This window comes from Cyprinodon variegatus, unplaced genomic scaffold, assembly GCF_000732505.1.
Source record: "Cyprinodon variegatus isolate N-32 unplaced genomic scaffold, C_variegatus-1.0 Scaffold100, whole genome shotgun sequence".
NCBI lineage: Eukaryota > Metazoa > Chordata > Actinopteri > Cyprinodontiformes > Cyprinodontidae > Cyprinodon > Cyprinodon variegatus.
Window position 1 is genome coordinate 1,297,990 of NW_015150553.1, and position 18,554 is coordinate 1,316,543.

The window sequence follows — 18,554 nt, forward strand, 5'->3', positions numbered from 1 at the left end:
GAATTCAAATGAAACATTCCCCACTGTATGTTTGCAGTGAAAGTGCATTGGTGTCCCCTCTCTTCACTCACCAAATGATATATTAGTACAGGGCATTAACTGTGAAATCCATACTTTTGTTCACATGGTCAGTTAGTAAGAAACCTGGATAAAACTTAATGCTGTTTTTGATTGACTTTATTCTATTAAATTCAAAGCACCAGTTTAAAAAACAGACCAACACTGCAGTAAAGTCAATAGGCAGAAAAAAAAGGAAGTTTACAGATTCATATGTCATCAAACTTCAGTCCCGCCCCCTTTTTTTACATATCAAACTGTAAAAAGAATCAATTATACAAAATACAAAATTTAGTAGGGTAATAAGCGTTGTTAAATAATATTGATGTTCACTTTAGGGCTTTTAATGTATAAATAGTAATGTAATAGAATAAAACTACAAGGTTGAATGTATATTGATCGTAAAATATTAACAGGATACCTTAATTTACGAAATATATATAAATATATATAGGTGGAGTAAAGAATACAAAAAGAAACATTGAAATCAAGCTTTCAGATCAGGATTTGACTGTCAAGTTCATCAACAGATTCGGATCACGGATCCGAATCTCTCATCACCCTACTGAACTGCTTCATAAACCTGTGGCTCGTTTCGCGCATGCGCAACTCGCCGTTGAAGGAAACGATAAGAGAATTAAAGTGGGAGTTGACAAAAAAATCTGAGATTTGATCCCATTTCTCTGCTTCACAGGATGTTGAGATAAAACTTCCTTTAATTGGGCCCCCTTCCTCTTTCCTGGAGATATTGGATGAAATTATTGGATATTCCTGCGTGTTAAAAGGATCGGCGCAGTTCATCGCTGGCACAGCAACTTGGGGCAAACAGGCAGTTTTTCACCTGCTAGCCGCCGCAAGATTCAGGTACTTAAATCAGTTTATTTGTTATTTATTGATCAAAAGATAATACCAGATAGCGCGGGATATTTTAATCAAGCATTCAGCCCCTTTCTACAGTATCAAGTGGTTAGTTTTTGAACATAAGTGCACCGAACTGGAGTTAATTCTAAAAAAACATGTCTGCTAACCCCTTAGCTTTCCTGCTATCAACAATCAGATGTGCTAGCTGATGTTTTCCTAGCAGGTAGTTAGGCTGTTAAGCGGTTAGTGTTAAGGAGTATTTCCGGTAGCACCTTTCAAAATAAAGTAACACGTCTCACACCCATATCGGTGAAAATTATATAAAATATTCGTTTATGTTGATAAATATATTTCTGTATTGTCTTGCGTGATTGCATATTAGCTACATGTGACTGTTTTAGGACAGCAGTTTTTTTAATGCATTTTTATTCTATTTTATGTAGGTAATCCTGATTAGTATTAATATCCATCTTATATTTAATTTCTATTTTTAGTTTTTCTAAATACAAATAATAGAATCTTTGCACTCTAGCACTTATACTTATACCTTGCACTTTATTTACATTGTATTCAATTTCATGCTGGAATATATCTTTAGAGTTACAGTTTTTGTGATCCTAAGTCTAAAGGTTTGACATGCGCACTATTTAAACAGTCCATTTTGAACTGATTTACATTTTAATAGTGAAATAGTTTAGAGTATTTCACTTTTAGTATTATATCTTTATAGATTAAGAGAGTTGGATGGCGGGAATGTGGATTTTAACAGCTTATTGTTGGGGAAAAAGGAATAAATCATATTAACACATCAAAACTACAAGTACAATAAAGGAGGATTTATTTATTCTTTTTCTTCAAACCTTAGCCTTACAAATGAGCTTAATTTATCTATAAAGTTTTGGGCTGTTATAAGTGTTGTTAGTAATGTTTCACCTTTTATTCTGAAGGGGTATTATTGTTACTTCCTGTCAGGGCTCGCTGTTTACAGTAGCTTGATGCTCCTTCCTCTAACAAACGCCAGCCAGACTGGCGCCGCTAGTAAGCAAAGGAGCCTAAACTTTTGCTTCACCGAGGAGAAAGAAACAGCATTTAGTTCGTTTACGTCTAGATATTCGGGTGTTTTCATTTATTACACGGTGAGCCAGGGTTGTCTCCATTAATATTGTAAATCAAAAACTGTTAAAGAAAAGCTCTTGCTTCTTGCTCGTCTCTTGGTCTTAACATAAAACTGTTATTTGCTTATTTCGTAATAATTATATTGTGCAGCAAAACATAAATAGACTTTTCCCCCTAGTTTAATCCATTTGATGCTGGAATTAAGTGGCTCCACTGTTTCTACACATCCTGGAAAAGTATAGTTTACCTTTAAGCACTCTCTAAAAATAAAAAAAAGCTGTAAAAGTATAGCTTTCTAGATGGAATCTGCTTTAAAAAGGCTTCTGACTGATTACATGATAGAATAGAATGGTGTTCCAGTATTTCCTTATCTGTCCCTAAAGAGGGAAGTTTAATATTTTTAACTGGAAATATTAAACACACAAATAGATATAATAACAGTGTATGCAGCAGTGCCATTAGTGGTAAAATATATCATAGATTACAAAAACAGAACAGCAAATTATTTTGCTTAATTTTTCCAAACATCACTCTAAAAAGTAGAAAAGTTGCATGGAAAGAATAGAGCAAAAACCAAAATGTTAACGCTCAAATTTCTAGCTGCTTTGCGTTCTGCTTTTCTTTATATATTTTGTCTCATTTCTCCCTGCAGGTTGAGAGAGCTGAGGCTGCCCAACTTCCAACAACTATTGCATGAGTTGCATTTCATCAGCCCTGTTCATCGTCATCGACGCTCAGAGGATGATGTGAAGCCGTCTGCACAAACGTCCCAACTCTTTCTCAGGAAGTGCAGCTAAAAAATAAGCGCCGACGAATATGTCCATCGCCAGCACACCCACGAGCAACGATGCCTGCCTGAGCATTGTGCACAGCCTGATGTGTCACCGGCAGGGCGGCGAGAGTGAGACGTTTGCAAAACGGGCCATCGAGAGCCTAGTGAAGAAGCTGAAGGAGAAGAAAGATGAGCTGGACTCCCTCATCACCGCCATCACCACAAACGGCGCCCACCCAAGCAAGTGTGTGACCATCCAGAGGACTCTGGACGGACGGCTGCAGGTAGTGGACGAGGCGCTGGGTATTAGTCCCATCTAGTTCAATTTGTTAATGATTGTCTCTGATTGTCAAAATAATTGGATTCCAGGTTGCTGGACGTAAAGGCTTCCCTCATGTCATCTACGCCCGGCTGTGGCGATGGCCGGACTTGCACAAGAATGAACTGAAGCACGTGAAATACTGCCAGTTCGCCTTTGATTTGAAGTGCGACAGCGTGTGCGTCAACCCCTACCACTATGAACGAGTGGTGTCTCCTGGTATAGGTGAGTAACGGCAGCGAGAAGATCACCATGCTGAGGAGAAACATTGCAGATACAATTCAAGTCACCTGAACTATCTTGGGCATGAAGTTTAAATATTTAGTAGAATTGAGAAAGCTCACTGGTGTGTCTCCTGACACAGATCCTGCTTTTTAAGTCAGAACCTTTAGATGACAGTATGAAATAGTAGTGTTAGCTTGTTTGATTTCTTCTTAGTACAGTTTTGATTTCTTTGGGATCAGTTTAACATCTAGCCGTATCCAAATATAACCATCTGCGATTAAAGGTAAAGGGCCCAAATCACCTAGAAGACGATAAACTAAAACAGTTGAAGGGAACATCTTCTCTAATATTCCCTTAAAGCTGCTCTCTAAGTTGCGTCACTTAATCTCAGCCCTAAGGCTGAATGCTTGTCTGCTTTGTTTAGCCAAGAAAATAACTTGTTAAGATTTAAAAGTGACCTGGCCATTAGAGCGGCATAAAACATACAAATGTGTCATTTAAATTGCACCGAGGTGAGAAACGATGCTAACTTTAATTGCTTCTGTGTCTCTTTCAATGTTTCAGGGGCTGAAAACTCAAAAGCATTTTTACCCGTTTTAGTTTTGACCTTTTAGGCCTGAATCCAATTTTCTGTCATAATGAATAAAAGTTCTGGACAGGAATTAGCATAAGTATATAGGAAGCAAACATATATAGATAAAGACTGACCAGTGAGAGGGTTAGGGTCTGCAGCTTAAAGTTGATTTCTGCTGCAGCGATGTGATCGATAGCTACAGGTAGCCATGAAAGGCCCAGTGGAAAAAAAAAGCATCCAGTCTTTTCATATATCAAAGAAATTGATAAGCGTTTGTTGGAGTTTTTTCTTACCACACATGGGAAAACTTTGACACTGTTTGGATTTGAGATGCCCTCTAGTTTTTTTGTTTAGAAGTCAACAGGGACATTAATGTAAAGGATGGCTAAACTTCTGATTGTATCCCTTTCCATTAAACTCTGTTCTTTTTCTCTCTGCATACTTCTGGGAACTTGGCAAAATATTAAAAGGAGGAAATGCTGTTTTTTAGTAACATTTGCTGTAGTTTAAACGTTAACAGTTTAACTTTCAGCTTCTGCTGTCCGTCCATGTTTGTCAGTATCATAACTTCTATGATCTCCGCCCCTCAGACCTTTCTGGGCTCACCCTAACCGGCTCTGGGCCCAGCTCGTCGCTGATCGTAAAGGATGAGTACGACTTTGACGGGCCTCCAAGTCTCCCCTCTGTGGATGGTGGACACTCTCTCCAGACCATCCAGCACCCCCCATCCAGCAGTCGCCCACCTCAGTCAGAATCCTACCCGCCCCCCGGCCTGCTCCCGCCCTCTGAGGCGGCCCCCTCTGCCTCATCACAGTCCTTTCCCGCCATCCCTGCAGGATCAGGCAGTAAGGCTCTTTTTAAACCATTCTCCTGGATCTTCCTGCAAATGTAAATTGTTTGTATATCACTTGTCTCTCTGTTTCTCTGTCCCATCCAGGTGCCAGCTCCAACTGGTCCAGGAACAGCGGTTTCCCCCCTAGCATACCTCACCACACCAACGGTCACCTGCAGCACCACCCCCCAATGCCCCATCCAGCACACTACTGTAAGTTTAAACTGAAGCTTTGCCCTGATAGCCAGAGATGCACTGATCCAATATCATCTGATCTATTTAGTGTATTTCTATTAGGGCAGAAACAAGTAATCAGATTAATCGCGATTAATCAATTATCAAAATAATCGTCACCTATTTTAGTAATCGATTAATTGTTGACTGGAGTATAGAGACTCTATAACATGCCTTTAACTGACAGGGAAACCCATTTAGAGCAGTAATTATACCAAAATTGTAAGAAAAAAAATATAAATATACAAACATTTTGCTTTTCAGGTAAAAAAAATGTTTTCTTCTGTCAAAATGCTCTATCCAGAACACCTCAAGTGGAAAAGTTTGAGATTCACCTGGTTTAATTTCATAAAGAATCTGATTATTATTGGTTTAGTTGAAAAAATAATCGACAAATTAATCGATTTGCAAAATAATTGTTAGTTGCAATTTCTATGATAAATTTGAGTTAAAGAAAATCTTTTGAACTGCGGAAAAGTTAACCCTTTTACAGCATCTGTGTTTGATTTCTTTAATAGAGCCAATTACAGTGTCATTAAGATCCTTTTTACAGATTTACTGTATTTCTTTTTTCTTTTTTTTTTGTTCTTATGGTAATCTTAAACTGCCTTTTGGAATTTACATACGTTATTCATACTTAACACACCTGCTTTTTGAGAGGAGTTTATGACACCCTCCTAAAAAAAGGAACAAATGATGATAACCTTAAAGCAGACAGACCTCCTGGTAGCTGCAAAATGTTTGGATCTGCGGATGCTAAAATTCAAGTATCGGAAGAAAAAAAATAAAAGTGGATCAGTGCATCATCAGTCACTATCTGCATTTGCTGTGTAAATCTATGCATAACTGACGGTATTTTGCTCCTTTTAGGGCCAGTACACAACGAGCTCGCCTTTCAGCCTCCTATATCCAATCACCCAGGTACCATAACACAGAGCATGCTCGGTGTAGAATAAGTGCTTTAGAAACACCTGTTTCTACAGCCTTGGCTAGCTCTTTGTTTATTCCAACCTAATGATGTTAGAACCTAAATAATCTGGGTTAATATTTTTATATGAATCCAATAAACGTGCCGCCGTGTCCCATCTTCTCCCTCAGCGCCTGACTACTGGTGCTCCATCGCTTATTTTGAGATGGACGTTCAGGTTGGGGAGACGTTTAAAGTGCCGTCCTCCTGCCCCATTGTAACGGTGGACGGCTATGTGGACCCTTCAGGAGGGGATCGGTTCTGTTTGGGCCAACTCAGCAACGTCCATCGCACTGAGGCTATTGAGAGAGCAAGGTAAGCCGGACCAACGGAGACGCCCAGGTGTTCCTACAGAGCCTTGGAAAGTTGAATTTCACTATTTTCTAGGTTCTTTGTTCTTCCTTGTGTCCTTTCTTTTTTATTTCTTCCTGATGTATTTCTTTGCATATTTTTTTGCATCTTTCTTTCTTCAGATCCTTTTGTTCATCTTCTTTCTTTCCATCCCTGTCTTGTTTCTTGTGTTTTCCCATCCATGTCTTCCTTCCACTTTAATTTGAAATTTTTAAATTAAGGTCAAAAGAGCCGAACCTTTGAGCGTTTTTTAGAGGAAGAGTACGACGTTTGTGCACTTGAATTTATCCTGGCATTCTTATGTCTTTTTCGATTTATTTTTTGATTTCCCTCAGGCTTCACATCGGTAAAGGAGTCCAGTTGGAGTGTAAAGGCGAGGGAGACGTGTGGGTGCGATGCCTCAGTGACCACGCCGTGTTTGTTCAGAGCTACTACCTGGACAGAGAAGCTGGCCGAGCCCCAGGAGACGCCGTTCACAAAATCTACCCAAGTGCTTACATCAAGGTGAGCTCACGGGCTTCCCCATGCCGCAGGTTGGCTCATCAGTCGAATCTAAAACAGCGGCGTTTCCCTGTCCCTCCAGGTGTTTGACCTGCGTCAGTGCCACAGACAGATGCAGCAGCAGGCCGCCACGGCTCAGGCGGCGGCAGCTGCACAAGCTGCTGCCGTGGCGGGGAACATCCCTGGTCCTGGATCAGTGGGAGGAATAGCTCCAGCTATTAGTAAGAAGCAGAGACTGCTAATTTAAACCTTTGTTTGTGGTGTTGGTTGGTTCCCAGCTGAGAATAGGAGTCAGTTATAGATTTATAATTGCATCACATGAACTGGAATATCATTGATTATTAATAGAAAAAGGGAAACTCGTTTAGGTTCATTACAAACAGAGCAATGTGTCATAACGTTTTGTTTGTTTTTTACATAAACTTTTTAACAGGTCTTAACATAGAGTTGTTTGTTTCACTGCTGTAAAGTGACCCTCTCAGCTCTGCTGTCGCTCATCACATTTTAGTAATAACTTCTAAATCCTCTGATTTTTTTTTACAAACACTCTGGGGAAAGATCTTCAAAATATTCCTATTAAAGTTTGAATTGATCTAATTGAATGAAGATAATGCGGTTATATATCTGCATTGCTGTCAGTGCATCCAGTAGGACAGGTATAGGACAGGTGGCTCATCCTGATACGATGGTGGAAAAAAATAATAAAAACTCAAGAAGAAGAAGAAGAGTTAGTAGAAGTGATACTCTCTCAATATGCACTAGTTTTCTAATATTGTGCAGAACAGAAAAAACATCAGAGACGGAACAGAAATAAAGACTTATCTGTAACGAATTTATAGAAAAATGTTCCCTTGTTGACTTAAGTTGCTGATGTCAACAAACTCTTTTCTCATATGGTGGAGTTAGTGAGATGTAGGAACTGATGTGTCCTCCTGTTGCTATCAGACATGCACTGCTTGGGTTCTAACAGTCCAAAACTGATTTGCAGTTTTCATTAACTGTAGATTCCAGTGTAGATGCATCCATATTAACACGTGCAAGCTTTGTTGATTTAAACGTTCTTCTAGCTGAGACAGATCCTCTCTAACTCTGCCTCCCTCTGCTCTCAGGTCTCTCTGCGGCAGCTGGCATCGGGGTGGACGACCTCCGACGGCTCTGCATTCTCAGGATGAGTTTTGTTAAGGGCTGGGGGCCTGACTACCCCCGGCAGAGCATCAAGGAGACCCCTTGCTGGATTGAAATCCATCTGCACAGAGCTCTGCAGCTACTGGACGAGGTTCTTCATACTATGCCTATAGCAGACCCCCAGCCTCTGGACTGAGAGCTGTCTGACAGCGGTTTCTCACCTGAGAAGTCTTCCTCAGTGGATTCTAGAGTGTAGAAACATCAAAAATCGAAAATAAAATCCATGTTTTCAGGTGTATCTGTGCACTGTGGCTCCAGCTGTCGCTCGTGGCACGAACGGAAGCAGAAGCCATCTATTAAAACTATGTTTAAACATTTAATGCATGGCTTTAATTTTAGGACTCTTTGTCACAGATAATTAAACTTATATATCAAGATGCACATAAAGGAGCAGATTGTTTGAAACTGGAACATCAGCTACTGACCTCCAGTAACCTCACTGATCTACACAGGAGCTACGTAGCTTTTTTTTTTTTCTCTACTGTCAGTTTTACAGAAGGCTTTAACCTGGAGCTAAAAACATGGAGATCATGTCGATCACTGCCTGTCAGAAACGGGTAGACGTCTAAAACAATCGCCTCTTATCTGATGCAGTGTCTCAGCCTGTGGAGCTGGGACATGCCTGGACATGTACAGGTCAGCCCCAAAGCGTTTTAGTTTTTTTAACTTCAGGACTCCAAAAACAGGAGGTCTTCTGTTAGAGAAGATAAGGAACTGAATTTGGTGGTTTTGATGCATCTAATGTTTCTTGCTAAAGTATTCATGCTAGGCTTCTTTGTTTTTTACACTTGGTTTGGTTGCAGCCATACATGACCATTTTATATGGACATTTTATGAGGAGCAAAAAGGATCTCTGATTAAAAATCCCATTCTAAATGTAGAAGTTGCCTTACGTATGTTCATATTTGGTCAAATCAATACAAAATTGGTTATTTTATAACATATTTTCCTCCACTTTCACTAGCTTCCATGCATGCTGCAAAAATATCCTCTTATGGCTTCTTTCAGTTATGTTTCTTCTTCCCACTCTTCCATAAAACCTGAAAGGAGACAGTCCAGCTGTCTCAGAAAACCCTCCAGTTACCATGTCTGATTATTGCTCTCCTTACAGGGTGTGCTACTTTAGATGGACTAACACGTCTTCATAGGTGTGCCATACCCCATCCCGTTTTTATCTAAAAATCTACAGACCTGCTTTAAAAGTCTCCACAACAAGTGATTTTCTGTGTCTCTATCTGCATGATGCTGTTTGTTTCCCAACCAGATTCGTTCTCACTAACGAAGTGGTTTTAGTCAGCAGTCCCTTCCACTGAGTGTTAATGAAGGGTATCAGAGTAAATGGGGCTGAATATGAATGCAATCTTTTTTTAATGTAAAATATGATGCACTTGTTTGCCGGACTTTGCTGGAAACCATTCGTGGTTGCAACATGAAAAATGTGGAGAAGTCCAGGGGGTGTGAATACATTTGCAAGTTGCTTTAACTACAGCATTCAGATTGTGTCCCTAAAAATTGAGCGGAATCAGAATCCCAGAAACTAGTGTTAAAGCGTTTGTTTTCATACCACCCTCCCTACAGGAGGAGGACTTTTCTCTGTTCGATAGAAGTCAGGAAAAGGTGAGGCCGATTTTGATCTCGGTACAAAGATGAAGGTTTATCTGTGTTTACACCAGATGGAACCGTTTGAGGAAAAAAACAAATCATGAGTAAACAGACAGAGGAAAAGTCCAGCAATACTGCTTTTAATCTTCCTGTCTCCGGTCATATCTGACACCTGATAGGAATCCTTCAGAGATCACGCTGCACTCAGCCTTCATACTTTATGCTCCAGGGTTTTTCCGAGAGGTTTATTCAGTGCCTAGGAATAAACATATTTTTTATTTTCATACTTTTTCTGGTTGATTTATTTGTAGCACTTTAGCTTGGACTAAAGCAGTGAATAATTTCAGTGCAAGTTAGAGTTAAGAGAGAACGTGGTGTTCAGGTCAATCAATATGAAACACTAAGACACCTTTTGGGGTTTCATTCGCTCTCTTCACATTAAGCATTCATACATCTTTCAATCTTTTTTTCTTTCAATGTCCTCCATAGATCTATGTGTATACCTGTGTTGTCTAGATTTATATACAAGTTCTCATCTACAGGCCAGCAGAATTGAAGCCTGCTGTGTGTTAATGTTGGCGTCCTCACAGGCAGAGGGCAGAAGAAGAAACAGCCAGACCATTTTCCAACTTCTAATTCTGACCCTTTTTTTTATCCTTTGCAAAGTCAATTTTTCTTCTTCAATCTTTTGCAAGTGTCAAATATGCCGCAATTCAAGGCTTATAGTCATGTAAATTATAAATGATCATGATAATGGTAAAATTCATAAATATGTTTTAATTATTTAAATTTCCTCTGATTTAAAACACACAAAAAAAGATTAAGTTATGTTTTTCCATGAGCAAAGACTTTGATTGGAACAGACTGGATTTGGGTTTTAAACGACTTCTGTCTATGATCTCCATTTTTTTTTTTTTTTTAATCTTATTACAATGGTCACATAAATTATTTATGGCCTGTGGCACTTTTGGCCTTTGAGGTTTCCTGTCGTTTGCTGTGTTTCGATCAGTTGACGTGGATGTGACCTTTTTGAGGGTTTGTCGGATGGAAACTAGTCGCTGTAACTTTTAGACGTGTCGTTTGGAAAGTGTGTCTCAGTCTTGATGGTTGGTCATGTGGCGCTGCAGGAGGCGACGCGTTTTCTGGTTCACAGCAGAAAACTTCAGTCCGATTTAACTCTAAACTGCTTTTAAGGTGGAAAAATGTTTTTTTTTTTTTTTATATGACTTGGCGTTATTGTAGCAGCCAAAAGACTGCTCTGGTGTGTAAATGTTGACTACTATTACTGATTGAATTTTACCTGTATTTCTCATGTGAGACTCTACAATTAAATATGGACGGCTATTCTCCAAATGATGTCCCGTTTTGTCATTCTTCCCTGAATGTGGCTTTTTATATCAGAGCTTCAGCTGAAGCCTTTGAAATGATGCTTCAACCTGCATTTCATAACATCCCTCTGAGGGCTGCCGTATTTAGAGTGTCTGCTTCTGTTCTCTAGATAGTTACATGAAAATAGGGAGGTGGTGTTTTGCTATGACAACTGTGGTAGAGTGGGAGAAATGTCACTAAAAGCGGAGAAACTGCAGAAACCAAATATTGCTTATTGAAAGGCTGGTTACATCCTGAACTGGTAAGAGTAAGGTAGAGTTCATCATCCATGAAACAGGAATGGTTTTATCTTCTCACCCACATATAAAGCCATTCTGCTTTTGTCACAGCTTGCACTGAAAACAGCCTTTTAAAATACTGCTGTGGTGTCAGAGATTATGAAAACCTAGACTTAGTGAGGCTTCCTGTCGAGTAAAAAAAATCCTAGTTATCAATCTGTTCCTTTACAGATCTCTGTTTTTCTGTATTTTCTAGCCCAGAAACAGACATTCCCTGCAGTGCTTCAGTTTCTTGAAGGCATCCTTTATGCATCTTGGTTTAATGGTTATAATTGCTCATTGTCTCAAGACACTAATGACTATTTAATGGCTATGGATTTTTTTCTCAGAGTTGCAATGACTCAGAAAAGTGAGTACACTATTAACGTTACTTTAAAAGTGTTCTTTGATGTAAGACTTAATGGGACAACACTAAGCCTATGAGGCTTGTATAACAGCAGGTTTGCTGTACTAAAGACGTTCATGTCTGAACTCCAAATCATCTCGTAAAGTCTGGTTGGAGGAAAAAAGGGTTTATAATAAGGTAGGGAGAAAAAAGGAAAAAAGCTGATGAGAACAGAGGATTCAAAGAGGAATGAAGCGAATCATTTGCTTTCATTATCAATGCAGGATTGCCTGCATTTTTGCTTTGTAATGAGAGGTTGTCAAATAAAGATTCATTTGGAAAGGTATTTCCAGGGAAGGATTCCTAAATATGCAGCCGACCACCAAGTTGGGAGGCAGAGAAAAAGTGTGATTGCAGAACCTCTTGATAAATTAGAGGAACACAAATATAGATTTAAGAAGTGGATTGCATCTCCAAACTCCAGTACTGCTGCTAGTTTTGTTGCAATCATGGAAAATCGTTCACAGGCCGAACAGGTAGCGCTTTTATGCAGGTATGTGAACTTTCTTCCATTTTCCCTCTCCAAATCTTCAAAATAAATATACCTGTGTTCCTATAACTTCAAAGCAATAAAATCTAATAATTAAAACTGTATTGGAATTTAAACTTAAAGCACCAAATATTGTGCAGCAGAGTCGTCAGATAAGACATTTGCTCCATGATAAACATTTAATCATGAATGCTTATTATATATTTCGGCCAAAGTAGTCCTTTTTTTATAGTGGGCTAAAACACTTAGAGCCCCTGTTCCCACACCAGGCTTTTAAAAGACTTACATTTTAGTGGCTCCAGACATTTTTTTTTTTTTTTTTGGTCCAATATGGCTCTGAACAGTTTGGGTTGCCGACCCCTGATATAAATGAATGCTGCAATAACAGGATAAAACTGAATGGATGGATTGATGGATGGGCCTCTGGTTATGGATGGAGAGACAATGCAATGGATGCAGCTTTACATGAACAGAAAAACAGAGACAGTTGAAGGTGTGAAAAGAAGACGGAGGCACAGAAGGATCAGCAGGTGGCAGGCCGATAATAGATGTCCTGACAGGATGTCAGTAACTCATAATGAAACCTGGTGAAACAGAATGAAAACACATTTTCCGTCCCATTAAGCTGATCCTTAGTCTCCACTGGGAGCCACTAAAACCACACAAACAATTGATAAAAAGAACAACAGGAATCTGAAGTGGCTTAAAATGAAACCGTCTTTATTACGTAACTTTAATATCAGAAAAATAAAACTCTTAAAATTCTCTTTACAGCAAATATATAATATCAGTGCTTTGGCCGCAATAACTTAAAAGGCCATTATAAAATATAGTCTGCTTTAAACTCCTGACTTAATTTGAAGAATTTATATGCCTTAAGACTCCTTCTACACATATACATAACAAAAGTGTAGTAAAATTAGCAAATACTTTGAACCGTAGGTACAGCTTTGAACAATATGTATGCAGAGATAGATAATCGAAGATACATCTTAATAGTATACCGTTCTTAATTTTGGTGGTGTACACAATTAACAGGCAGCTTTAATCCTTGGCCTTTTTACAGTTGCAGTGAAGTTCTACTATGGCGGTAAATGATGAAGACATGCTCGTGATGCACATTCCACTTTCCACTAGGTTTAACGGCAGCTATCAATACTATTAATCATCATCAATACTGTAAACTACTAACTAGACTACAAGCAGATAGCACTGACGCTCCCCTCTGCAACAGTTTTCTGTATTTCTAGCTCTTCATTCGCTTAAAATCACTCAAAAAAAAAAAAATAGAAGTAAAAATAGAAACAAATTTAAAATATTGTAAACATTTTGATATAGATATATTTATGTATATACGAAATGTAACAAAATAAAAAATAAGTTCTGTATATTTCTCAGTCATTAACAGTAATTCTTATAGAATACATACACAAAAAAGGTCAAAGTTCATGTCGATAATCCGAGGGCCAATCATGTATTGCATTCCCTCATACGGAAAGAAAATGATTAAAAAATAATGATCAGTCCTTTTGTAGAGAGAATTAAAACAACCGGGACGGACAGGGAGCTTTTTTTTCTGCTCTTCTTGCACATTTGGATCTTGTTTGGTTCTGTTTTCTAACCAAAGCTTACCCCCCCATGAGGAAGAGGATGCAGAGGAAGAAGAGATCAGGTTGAAGCAACGTAATGGGTCCATAAGAATACTGTTCACAGCTGGAATGCTGGAGAGACCGCAGGCCAACGTCCACAAAAAGAAAGCAAGCAACAGGATTGACCTTCTGTAGTGAAACCGTTCCAGCTGCTTCCCCCTCCTTCCAAATGTCTGCAGACACTGATGTTTAAAGCTAATACTTGAGATGATTTCAACATGTGTGTACCTTTTGGAGAATGATGGACAAATACAAAACAGGAAAGAAAAAAAAACATGCATGGAAGAAGAGAATGTTTGTCCAAACTGCTCAATAGTGTGACGAGTATGTGCTTAGTGGTGCACATAACTAAGAAAAAATTAGCTGAAAATCTTTATTCGGTTTTAACCGCAGCTGAAATGAAGCAAAGCTTGATTTTAATCCTTTGCAAAAGTTTTAATGGCTCTTAAAAGTTCACATTTTGTCATGTTAAAACCACAACTTTATTTAAATTGAGCCTGAAACAGAACTAGGAAGTAAAAGCTGCTAAATGATTTAGAATATGTCACAGCTGGACAACAGCAAAATACGGCTGTAGTTACAATGGATGCTTGAGATAATACAATCTTTGTGTCAGAGAGTCCCAGTCCTGAATCCATCTCTAAAACTGCAGCATTTATTATTGGGTTATTTGAACAAAATATGCTACTTTGCACTGGTTTATCCCTAAAATGCATGCCAATGATTTGAATTGTGAATATCCCATGACAAAATGTGAAAAGAAACCCATGAGTAGGCATGCTTTTGCAGGTTAACTGTATTTGAGCTTTGTGCTTAAACCTTATAGAGTTTTGTTTATCTACTTCTTCCTAGAATGGTTGAAATATAAAGAGGATTTTAGAATCGGCCTGAGGAGATGAGGTGCAAAAAGCAATGGATGGCCTTCATCTGCGATTCCCGTCTCAATGGAATAAACTAGACAGCCATAGGATGGAGCAGTCATAGTAAATCATTCAAGTTAAAGAGACCACTCCAGATGGCTTTAAAAAATAAAAAGTATAAAAGTATAACAAAAGCAGCCAGTACATACTTCACTGGGACTTTTTCACGATCACAGCTGGAACAATGAAAATAAACATTTGCCAGTTTTTGCTCCCGGGTGATGTTTCGGTTAAGAACGACGAATCCTCGCCTACATTAAAAAGTGACTGATACCAGGGAGGAATGTTGCAAAGACGTGTCTAGCCTTCGAGGTGCAAACCAGCACATGGTTTCCCCATACGTACATGTAAACAAAACTATGAGAGGAAAGAAGAGGATAAAACAACCTTTGTTTCGCAGATGCAGGGAGGAACCTATAAACCACTTCCACCTGTCAGCTTGTGTTGTTTCAAGCCCCAGATCAGGATTTCTTTTATTTATTTATGAATATAGTGTTGTGAAGGTAATTACAGGCTTTACCTTAGAAAGAAAAAAAAAGGCCACAAGTTTGCTTCAAAAACTGAGCAAGACTGTGTCGTACATTTACACTCGGGAATTAGGCACGAGTTTACGGGGAAACTGGTGTAAATATAATCTGAAAGCAACATGGCGATCCTGAAGTAGCGCAACATCCTGTGGTCTAAAGGTGGAGTGTTAAAACGTTCCAGTTATATGTTCGACTCAGCTTTAAAAACTCCTCTTGGGAGGTCTTTCATACCTATGGAAACTAACGGATCTGTAATTTGGACGACTTCAAACCGTTTATCCTTTTAAAGGAGCCTGGTTGTCTCCGTTCCTGTCGCACTGATATGAAGTCCTGCTTTATGCAAAACATGCGCACTTCCTTTTCTTTCAGCATAAAACATCAGAGATGTTAAAATGTAAAAAATAAGGTGTCGACCCTAAAGGCCAAAAGATTTTTCTTATATACATTGATGTATAAAAATAAAATTATGAGGAAGAATTTTTTTTTATTCTAAATAAGAAAAAAAGATGAAAAACAGGAAGAAAAAAAAAAAAAAGCCAAATCCTCCCAATGCTACATAGAGAGCTCCAAGCCCTCCCCTTATTCAACCAAGAAGACTTCACAATAGCAGGCACAAGACTGGGCTCATCACCCACGCCCAATAAACACCTTTCCTATCCCACTTCCACTTGCTGCACCTTTGTCAAACCAATGCCAGCCTGGAAAAGGCTGGGCTGAGGGTTTACCTATATACTGATCAGGGGGTCTTGTTTTGTAAATCCAACACACGCTGGGGGCCAGGAGTGAGGGGAAAAAATAAAACTAATCAGATGTTACGCAGCTGAATGGCCTGCGTGGCTGGGGACAGACACACAGGGCACATGGCCTCCGGGCCCTGGCAGATTTGTGTGGCACAATCGAGACAGAACAGGTTATGGCCGCAAGGAACCAAGGCAGCGGTCACCTGGTTCTCCATACACTGGATGCAGATCTCCTGGCTCCTCCCGGACAATCCAATTCCTGGTCGATAGGAGAAGGAGGACTCGGGAGGCGAGGAGGAGGTGGTGCTTTCACTGGAGGAGGAGGAGAAGGCAGAGCTGTAGGAGGGGATCCTGTGGACGTCGAGCGTTCCTGTTGAGCCGAAAGGCCGTCGGTAAACACGCTGGGCCTGAGGGTGCTCCAAGGCGTCGGTCCCCGAAAAGGTTGGAGAGAGGCGGGGGGTGCCGGGTTGGCTGGTCTGCAGAAATTAGCAGCAGTCTGTAGACAACCAGAACTATTCATCTAAAAGCCATTTGAAGCCTCGTCTGCAGAAACTCTTACCTGGGACTGCAGGGAGTCAAAGGCCTGAAGTGACTGCTGGTCCACGAAGGGGCTCCAGATGTGCGGTGGGGCAGCGGACTGCGAGGTATGGGCAGTGGAAATGGTTAACGGCTCAAATCCTGAAGAGGAGGCTCCGCTTCCCAGGCTGAAGAGCTCCTCAGAGCCCACGCCCAGGAGGCTGTCGCCAAACCAGAAACTTGTGCTGCTGCTTGTACTGTTGTTGTTGTTGTTAGCATTGGCGTTGAAGGGGAAGGTGGGGCTGAAATCGGCCATCCGGTTCCCGTTCCCGCCACCATAGAAGGAGTCGGCCGAGCTGGAGCCGCTGCCCAGAGAGCTGGAGCTGTCGTTGCGGTAGGTGGAAGACATCCTGGCAGCGCTGCTGATATTGCTGTTGCCCCTCTGAGTACCACTGACGCTGACCGGCAGCAAGGTTCCGCCCCCCGGTGACGACGCCCCTGCATGCAGCCACCCGGCCTCTCCGAGACCGGCCGAGTGTGCCGAGGTCTCGAAGCTGACATCTGTGCCGTTGAACTGGAAATCGCTGTTATCCACGCCCGGGGCCTCGACGCCCCCACAGCTGCCGGTGCGGAGGGCGATGTGCGCCTCTATCTCCTCCCTCGCCCTGTCCACGTTCTCCGGCATCCCAGTGACCTCAAACACCGGCTCCTTGTCCCGACTAGGAGTCACGATGTAGGTATGAGTCTGCTGCTGGATGCGTTTGATGGTTGCTCCTGGGGGATAAGAACAGATCATACAAAAAGGTCTCCTATTAACTTCATGCATGTATGTATTCAGCGAAAAGCTATTTTATATTTTAATATTTTGTTTCAACCGATTAAGTCATACTATAAACCACACATTTTTCTCTGTAATTAATTTCTTAACCACATATTTAACTTTTATTTCATGCACCCCGTTTTTATTTGTATGCATAAATATGAACACATCTTTCTTTAGATGCAAATTATCCTATCCTTATTTGTTTTTATCCTTTTTTTTTACTGTGTGCATCAGCAAGCTTAGTCATGCCTTGCTTCTGCGATGTTTGACCTCTTTAGCCTCAAGGAGCAACCTTGATTCTTAACATTAATTTTATTCAGGATGATAACGATTCCACCAGGCAGATTGTGGTTAGGCATCTTAAGCTGCCTCTTTATCTGTCAGCTGAACCACATTCCAATAGCTTTCTTTTAGTTAAATCTGGTGACTGTGCAGGCCACAGCAGTACAGTCAACTTATTGTTCCTGTCCAGATGCTTTGCGACACAGTGCAGTGATGGAATGAGCCATCAGAACATGGTTAGACAGAAATGGACATGTTCAGAAATAACATCTGGGGTCGCCTTCTGTTTAAACAAAGCTCTGTTGTTACTCAGACACCAACTAAGCCATTTACCAATCCGACATATTCCAGCTATCCACTAACCATGATGATCAAGGCAGGGTGGATCCGGGTTTTAATGTTTATGCTTAACTCTGAACCGACCGCCTTGAGGTCATAGCTGAAATCTATGCTTATTGGAGCAGCAACAGGTTTTCTAATCAACTATTGTTAGATTTCGGTCCTTCTCTCCGTAAGCAGGAGCACATCTGAGGCCTGTAGCACGAAGCAGGTTTACTGGGTTAGCGAGACAACTTAAGGGTTTACTCCGACTTTCCGGTACCACAAAGCTGGATTCATTCTTAGCGAAGCTAGTCACCATGGTAACGTACTCTGAATGGTAAACCTGCTCCGAGGCAGGCTAGCTTTCAGATTTGATCTTAATCCTAGAAAGTGCTCCACCCAGAGGCCAATCAGCTGTTCATAAAACAATGACGTGCCTTAAAATGAAGACCCGATTTAATTCAGTGGGAAAAATAACTTCCATCACAATAAAGCAACTTTGAAAAAAAATTTAAAAAAAAGGAGATCAAATAAAATGTTATTGAGAAATGTACTAGTTATAAATTTATTCATTTATAAAGGCTGTTAAAGGCACACTATGCAACATTTTTCAGTTAATTAATGTGTTCCATAACGTT

The 18,554-nt window shown here is 40.3% G+C and overlaps 2 protein-coding genes across 2 annotated transcripts in view; one reads left to right on the forward strand and one right to left on the reverse strand.

The window, feature by feature from the left end:
- Nucleotides 1–675: 675 nt before the first annotated feature.
- On the forward strand, nt 676–10,942 carry LOC107084459 (mothers against decapentaplegic homolog 4-like). Its single transcript, XM_015374337.1, has 10 exons — nt 676–921; nt 2,687–3,090; nt 3,176–3,350; nt 4,515–4,769; nt 4,862–4,969; nt 5,861–5,911; nt 6,089–6,272; nt 6,644–6,812; nt 6,892–7,030; nt 7,919–10,942. Exons 2-10 carry the CDS (start codon nt 2,851–2,853, stop codon nt 8,128–8,130), a joined length of 1,533 nt encoding a protein of 510 aa, XP_015229823.1. The 5' UTR covers nt 676–921; nt 2,687–2,850; the 3' UTR covers nt 8,131–10,942.
- Nucleotides 10,943–12,846: 1,904 nt separating this feature from the next.
- Nucleotides 12,847–18,554, reverse strand: part of LOC107084448 (RNA-binding protein MEX3B-like) — an 11,616-nt gene continuing 5,908 nt past the window's right edge. Inside the window, exons 4-5 of the mRNA XM_015374303.1 lie at nt 16,534–17,264; nt 12,847–16,450 (exon numbers count right to left, since the gene is read on the reverse strand). Coding sequence (XP_015229789.1) covers nt 16,040–16,450; nt 16,534–17,264 — 1,142 coding nt within the window. The 3' untranslated portion in view covers nt 12,847–16,039. The remainder of the gene's footprint in view (nt 16,451–16,533; nt 17,265–18,554) is intronic.